Source organism: Eptesicus fuscus, chromosome 15 (genome assembly GCF_027574615.1).
Source record: "Eptesicus fuscus isolate TK198812 chromosome 15, DD_ASM_mEF_20220401, whole genome shotgun sequence".
In the NCBI taxonomy this organism is placed as follows: Eukaryota; Metazoa; Chordata; class Mammalia; order Chiroptera; family Vespertilionidae; genus Eptesicus; species Eptesicus fuscus.
The window spans coordinates 196,401-204,089 of record NC_072487.1 but is presented as its reverse complement, the minus strand read 5'-3'; the positions used below and the strand labels follow the sequence as shown (position 1 = coordinate 204,089).

The 7,689-nt window shown below is 42.7% G+C and overlaps 1 protein-coding gene across 1 annotated transcript in view; it reads right to left on the bottom strand.

The window, feature by feature from the left end:
* Positions 1 to 3,182: 3,182 nt before the first annotated feature.
* Positions 3,183 to 7,689, bottom strand: part of TUBGCP5 (tubulin gamma complex associated protein 5) — a 109,258-nt gene continuing 104,751 nt past the window's right edge. Inside the window, exons 22-23 of the mRNA XM_008156876.3 lie at positions 5,632 to 5,732; positions 3,183 to 3,524 (exon numbers count right to left, since the gene is read on the bottom strand). Of these exons, the coding sequence (XP_008155098.2) occupies positions 3,478 to 3,524; positions 5,632 to 5,732 (148 nt within the window). The 3' untranslated portion in view covers positions 3,183 to 3,477. The remainder of the gene's footprint in view (positions 3,525 to 5,631; positions 5,733 to 7,689) is intronic.

The window sequence follows — 7,689 nt, the reverse complement described above, 5'->3', positions numbered from 1 at the left end:
GGCTGCTTCCCTGAGTTGGTAGAGTGGCTTTGTGTGCTAGGTGTCCTATAGGGCCCAGTGGCTCAGCCTCCCAGTTACCTGAGATGGACACTCTGAGTGCACCCCTTTGTGGGCTGTGTGCACAGTCTTATTGTAGTTAAGCCTTGATTGTTGTTGGTATTACTGGGAGGAATTGACCTCTAGGCCAAGTTGCTGTGAGGATCAGCTGTGTCTACGATGGGAGAACTTCTGTGCTGGAGACACCCTTATGGGGCAAGACTTGCTTCAGTGGGGCTTTAGTGCTCACTGAGTTTGCCCCCTAAATGTGTCCCTTATGGATCTGAGCAGTTGTAATCTGGATGGCCCCATTCTGATCACTGGGTACACTGGCTCTTGGATCTCCAAAGAGGTGCTAAGTTAGCTCTGCCTGAGGCCACCCAGCAGGAGCTACGGAGAGATCTGCAGATTCCTCTTCTTTGTTTGGGGTTTGGAGGTGCCCAGTTGAGGCCCAGCTGTGAAGTAATGCAAGCTGCTGTGGGGCCTTGGGCCTTCTTTTGGATGTTCTGGGTCTCTCTGACTCAGCTGCAGTTTGTTAGGTAAGTTTAGATTTCAAAGGACCAGGCCATTCATATGCAAAAACCTCTGTGCACAGCTTGGGTGGGGTGGGGATCTCTCAGGGCGGAGCAAACAGCAATGGCTGGCCGTCTGCCCTGCCCTAAGAGGCCCCTGGGTCTCAGTGTCCCTCGGTAATCGCTGCAAGCACCTCTGAGATAAAGCTGCCCTTGAGTTCCGCCCAATGCCAGACAGTCCATTTTCTCCCTGAATGAGTCTTAGTCCCCAGAGTCTTGGCCGGAACTGGAGTTCAGAGCAGTTGGGAACTTGTGTCTCCTTCTCGATTGAAAAAGACAGCCGCATGCATATTCAGTTGCCAGCCTTCTTGTGTGTGCCTCCGTAACTCTGCACTTTACTTCCGCAGCTCCTGAGTCTCAGTGTGCTTTTCTCTTTCCTTCTAGTTGTAGAATTTCCACTCAGCCAGCCTTCCTGTGGTTTGGGATGATGTCTGTTTTGTCTTTTAGTTTTGAAGTGGTTGAGCGAGGCAGCAATTTCAGGTCTTTACCTCTGCTGCCATCTTGGTTTCTCTCTGTCCATTGATTTTTAGAGAGAGTGGAGAGTGAGACAGAGAGAAACATCGATGCGAGAGAGGCACATCAACTTGTTGCCTCCTGTATGCACCCTGAACAGGGCTGGGGATTGAGCCTGAAACCAAGGTATGTGCCCTTGACTGAAATTGAACCTGCAATCCTTCAGTCTGTGGGTCAAGGCTCTATTCACTGAGCCAAACCTGTTAGAGTGGATATTGTATTCTTTATTTTTGGTTCTTTCTTTATGGTATCTATGTCCTTTTACATGCTATTGGAATTCTCATTAAGTTTTTTGAGCATGCTTATAACCATTGCTTTGAACTCTCTGGTAGATAGCTTGCTTCCTTTACATTTAGTTTTTTTTTCTGGAGATTTTTTGCTATTTGATTTGGGGCATGTTTATCAGTCTCCCCATTTTGGCTGCCTCTGTTTTGCTGTTGCTGTGTATTAGGTAGATCTGCTAGCCTTAATAGGGTGGACTTACACAGTAGGCATATAGTGGTACCCGGTGACATAGTCTCACTCGTCACCTGCACATAGTGCACCAGGAATGTTTGTTGTATAGGTTACATTTGCCCCCATCCCGCTAGGTAAGTTTAGATTTCAAAGGACCAGGCCATTCATATGCAAAAACCTCTGTGCACAGCTTGGGTGGGGTGGGGGTCTCAGGGCGGAGCAAACAGCAATTCCCCAAACATCCTCACCTCACAGGTTGTCCTCCTGCCGGCCCTCGGCATTCCCCAAGCAAGCCAATCACATCCTCCTGTGGAAACCAGAGCTTACTCCAGCTTCTGGTCACAAGCCTGCCCCCGCCCGCCTCCCAGCACCTGTGGTCTGAGAGCATACTTTGTATGACTCCCATCTTTAAGAAATTGTCAAGGTGTGTTTTATCGCCTAAAAATGTGGCCTATCTTCAGGAATGTTCTGTAAGCTTGAGGCATACACTTTGAAATAATTTAGGAATGTCAATTTGATGTTCAGTTCAATCATGTCCTTGCTGAGCTTCTGTCTCTGCTCACATCGCCCAGCTGTTCTCTCATGTGTCCTGTCTACATTAGAGACCTTGTAGATTAATCCTAGTTGTTTAAATTCCCAGCCTGGTAATTCCAACATTGCTGCCCAGTCTATGTCTGATGATTGCTCTGATTTTTTTTGTCTTTTAGTACACTGTGAATTTTTTTTGTTAAAAGGTGGACATGATGAACTTACTGAGTAAAAGGAACTGAGGTAACAGGCCTTCAGTGTGACATTTTAGGTTTATTTGGGTATGAGCTAAGACTTGTACCATTAGCTAAGCTGTAGGTGTCAGAGGCGAATTCAGCTAATGAAAGAGGTATGTTTTGTATGCTGGACGTGATGAGTTTTGTGATACATAAAGAACTGTATGCCGACTCCTCCACGATGGCTGATGGTGCCCGAGCTCCCATCAATGGCCACAGGCCTGCCGTGCAGGACGGTCCCAGAGGCTGCTCTTAGTGGTGAGGTCACGCTGCATTTTCTTCAGCCTTGGAAGTAGCTGTCCAGCCCCTGGCGTTTGAAGATTGCACAGTGAATTTCTTCCAATTTTGGAGGAAAGCCTCGGAGCCAGGCGCCTGGCTCCCAGGAAGAGCTGTTTCCAGACACTGCTGTCTGCTGCAGGGTGCCTGTCCCAGTGTCTGAGGGCAAGGACATCCTGGCACTCAGCTCTGAGGCAGTTTGGAGTTAGTGGTTGTTTGTAAAAAACTAAGCAGTAAATGTGGTGCTCAGTCATAAATGCTAGAGATATACTGGGAGCACAAGAAGGAAACGGGAATGGAATGGTAAGCATGACTTACCTGGCTAAAAAGGCTCAGAAAGGCCAAATGATAGTATGGACCAACAGCTGCTCCTACGTGAAGTTGGCCTTTACATTACTGATATTTGTTGAAGCTATTTTCCATTTTGGAACTTCTGAGGCACATAAAAATACATTTTTAGACAGCTAAATCTCACACAAGCTTTAGGGAAGACAACATGTAAAACTCTACACAAAAAAACTGACAGTAAAAGAAGAATAAAAAATGTAAAATGCTGTATTTTTAATATTAACAATTACATTTTCAAAAATATCATTCACATCTAAAGGTAACAATGCCATAAATCTATCGCTTACAGTAGGAAATATAGGTGTAAATAGCCTATGTACACTTTGCACTATTGATACAATTTTATACAGATAACCCTATACACTACCCAATAAGCTTCAGCGAAAACACCTACAAACCCACTTGGATGGACAGCAGAGAAGAGTTTTTTAAAGAGACAAAAACAAATGATTCTTATTTCTCAGCTGCATGTGATGGAGACGAAGTCCGAGGTATTTATCACATGAAGGTATTTAACTTTGCTCCATGCCAGCCATGAGGGACAGTGCTAGAGACTCCACTGTGCGAAGAATAAAGTTAAAAAATTGGTTTAAATATCTGAAAATGTATGAGTAAGGCTTTAATCAATTCAAAACTGAGAAGTATTTAAAAACATTTTCCATTTTTATTGATTTCAGAGAGGAAGGTAGAGGGAGAGAGAGATAGAAACATCAATGATGAGAGAGAATTATTGGCTGCCTCCTGCACACCCGCTACTGGGGATGGAGCCTGCAACCCAGGCATATGCTCTAGACCCGAATAGAACCCAGGCCCCTTCAGTCTGCAGGCTGACACTATCCACTGAGCCAAACCTGCCAGGGCCACATTTTCCATTTTTAACTAAAATGGTGATTATTATTTATTTTTAAAGATTTTTAAGTATATTTTTATTGATTTTAGAGAGGAAGGGAGAGGAAGAGAGAGGTAGAAACATCAATGATGAGAGAGAATCATTGATTGGCTGCCTCCTGCACGTTGGACTGAGCCCACAACCCAGGCATGTGCCCTCGACCGGAATCGAACCCGGGACCCTTACGTCCGCAGGCCAACGCTCTATCCACTGAGCCAAACCGGCCAGGGCAATGGTGATTATTTTTAATGTATAATAAAGATAATCTTCATTTATTAAATACAAATTATAAAAGTATGATTTATTTTTATTCACTTCATTTTAATTTTGAAAACAAACAAATCTGGACATTTCATGAAATAAATCGTATTTGTTCCACATGTCAGAAACTCTGGAGTCTGTTCATAACAAAATGCCAAGTTCTAACCTACAGCCACCGAATTAAAAAATAGACAAATGGCCCAGCTGGTGTGGCTCAGTGGTTGAGCATTGACCTATGAACCAGGGTTGTGGGCTTGATCCCCAGTGTGGGTGTGCAGGAGGCAGCTGATCAATGATTCTCATCACTGATGTTTCTTTCTCTGTCTCAGTTCCTCTTTGAGATAAATAAAAATATATTTAAAGAAAATGGACAAATGCATCAATATTTCTAACACAGTGTTTTAAAAAATGTCCAGCTGTTCTTTTTAAAAAATATACTAAATTATGCAGATATTCCAAAAATTAAGACATTTTTAAAAAAACTTATCCTTATTTATTTCAGAGAGGGAGGAAGAGAGAGAAACATCAGTGATGAATCATTGATTGGCTGCCTCTTTCACGCTCCCTACTGGGGATCAAGTTAATAACTCGGGCATGTGCTCTGACCAGGAATCAAACCATGACTCCTGGTTCATAGGTTGACGCTCAACCACTAAGCCAAAAGGGCCAGGCAGTTCAGCTATTCTTAATGAATAGATCACAATTTGAATATGCAGAAACAGGGACGAGATTAACCCTGCATATTTTCCCAAAAAAGCTGCGCAAAGAAATACGACTTAGTCCTTTGTTTCTGCAAATTAAACATCACTCTCCTCCCCGACGCACCCTTCAGACTTCCGCCTGCTTCAGTGTTTGTCAGAAGTTTTAAATTGTTAAAGAATCCCCCCGCCTCCATCTTTTGAAAAGGAATAGTTACAACAGCTGCACATGATCGAAAGTTACTGAGCCCAGCCGGTGGGGCTCAGTGGTTGAGCATCAACTTATGAACCAGGAGATCATGGTTTGATTCCCGGTCAGGGCACTTGCCTGGGTTGAGAGCTTAATCCCCAGGGAAGGGTGTGCAGGAAGCAGCCAAGCAAGGATTCTCTCTCATTATTGATGTTTCTATCTCTCTCTCTTTCTCCCTTCCTCTCTGAAATCAAGAAAAATTAATTAAAAAAAGAAAAGTGTGACTGAAATCTATTTTGCCTTCTGGTTTTCTAAGCAATAGTTTCAGAATCCACTAGTGTAACAAATGACATACTAGAAAGCAAAATCTTTAGTAACCGTGTTTTATCTTTGATATTCATTCATCCCACAGTAATTCTGAAAACAAAACAAAACTAAAACACACACACACACACACACACACACACACACACACACACACACACACACCACAATTCAAAGCATGGTCCAGCTGCTGACAGACTTTCCAGGTTGAAATAATTTGTCATGAGATCAGTATCAAAATAGGAACGTGCAGCCTTTGTACAAGGAAACAGAAAAGCAGTAAGATTTTAGCATGTATACTCACGATGCGGAAAGGACCCCCTACAGACGGCTTTGTTTAAAATAGTGACAAGAAACATATGGCAGTTTTTAAAATCAGACTCCATTTTCTCTATAGATTCCATCCTAGGAAAGAAAGTACATTTCAACTTAAGTAATTGCATCTGGAATAATTTCAAAAGTACCTCAGTTTAATTATTTAGAATCCCAAGTATAAAGACAAAATATAAAATTTCTTGCCTCACTTTTTAAAAAATATTTTTACTTTTTTTTGGCCATTTAATCCTTTTTTATTTTTCAATTACAGTTGACATACAATGTTGTATGTTTCAGATGTACAGTCCAGTGATTAGACATTTTAGAACTAAGTGGTCATCCCGGTAAGTCTTGTACCCATCTGACACAACACCTTAGAATACTGACTGTATTCCCTATGCTGTCCGTTACTCCATGGCTCTCCAACCCATTCATACTTCTAATCCTTTTACTTTTTCCGTCCAGATCCCCAACCCCATCAAGCAACTGTCAAAATGTTCTGTTTCTCTGAGTCTGTTTCTGTTCCACTTGTTCATTTATTTTGATTTTTAGATTCAATTGTTGATATGAATTTATTGTCATTTTATTGTTCACATTTTTAACCTATTTTTTTCTTATCCTCCTTAAAGAAGACCCTTTCATATTTCATATGATACTGGTTTGATAGTGATGAACCACTTTAGCTTTTTCTTGTCTGGGAAGCTCTTTTGTCTGTCCTTCAGTTCTGAAAGAGCCGTGCTGAATAATCTTCCTTGTAGGTCCTGCTTTTCACCACTTTGCATATTCTCTGCCACTCCCTCTGGCCTGAAAAGTTTCTGTTGAAAATCAATCAACAATTGTATGGGTGCTCCCTTGTAGGTAACTAACTGCTTTTCTTTGCTTTTAAGATTCTTTGTCTTTAATTAAATGTCTTTGGCATTTTAATTATGATGTGTCTTGGTGTGGGCCTCTGGGTTTGTCTTGTTTGGGACTCTCTGTGCTTTCTGGGCTTGTGTGTTTATTTCCTTTACCAGGTTAGGGAAGTTTCTTCTTATATTTTCAAATAGGTTTTCAATTTCTTGCTCTCCATTCTCCATGTGGCATCCACATGATGCAAATGTTGGTATGCCTGAAGTTGTCCCAGAGGCTCCTTACACTATCTTCATTTTTTTTAACTCCTTTTTCTTTCTGCTTTCTGATTGGGTGTTTTTGCTTCCTTAATTCCAAATCACTGATTTGATTCTCAGCTTCATCTACTCTGTTGACTCCCTGTAAATTATTCATTTCAGTTAGTGTGTGCTTCATCTCTGATTGGTTCCTTTTATGGCTTCTATGACCTTTTTTCATGTTGTTGAAGTCCTCACCGAGTTCCTTGAGCATTTTTATAACCATTGTTTTGAACTCTGTATTTGCTAGTTTGCTTGCCTGAATTTCATTTAGTTCTTTTTTTCTGGAGCTTTCTCATGTTTCATTTGGGACATGTTTTGTTTCTTTGTCTCCACATTTTGGCTGCTTCCCTGTGTTTGTTTCTATGTATTAGGTAGAGCTGTTATGTCTCCCGAAATTGGTAGAGTGGCCTTGTGTAGTAGGTGTCCTGTAGGGCCCAGTGGCTCAGCCTCTCCAGTCACCTGAGCTGGGCATTCCAGGTACATCCCTGTATGCACTGCCCTGTTGTAGTTGAGCTTTAACTGCTGTTGGTGTCACTGGGAGAGATTGACACCCAGGCCCAATTGGCAGTGAGGAGCAACTGAGACTACAGTGGAGGAGCTGCTGTGTAGGAGACACCCTTATGGAGCAGGACTTACTTCAGCGGGGCTTTGGTGCTCACCGAGTCTGCCCTTGACTGTCACTCATGGAGATGGTAGTGTTGTAATCTGGCAAGGTCTGAAGCTGTTGACTAGGTGCATTGGCTCTGGAAACTCCCAGGAATTGCAAGGTCAGTCACCACCTGTGCCCCACCTGGGGTCACCTAGCAGGAGCTACAGAGCAATCTGCAGATGGCTGCCATTTGTGCTGGGTTTGGAGGTGCTCAGGAGAGGCCAAGGTGCAAACCAAGGCCGGCTGCCAC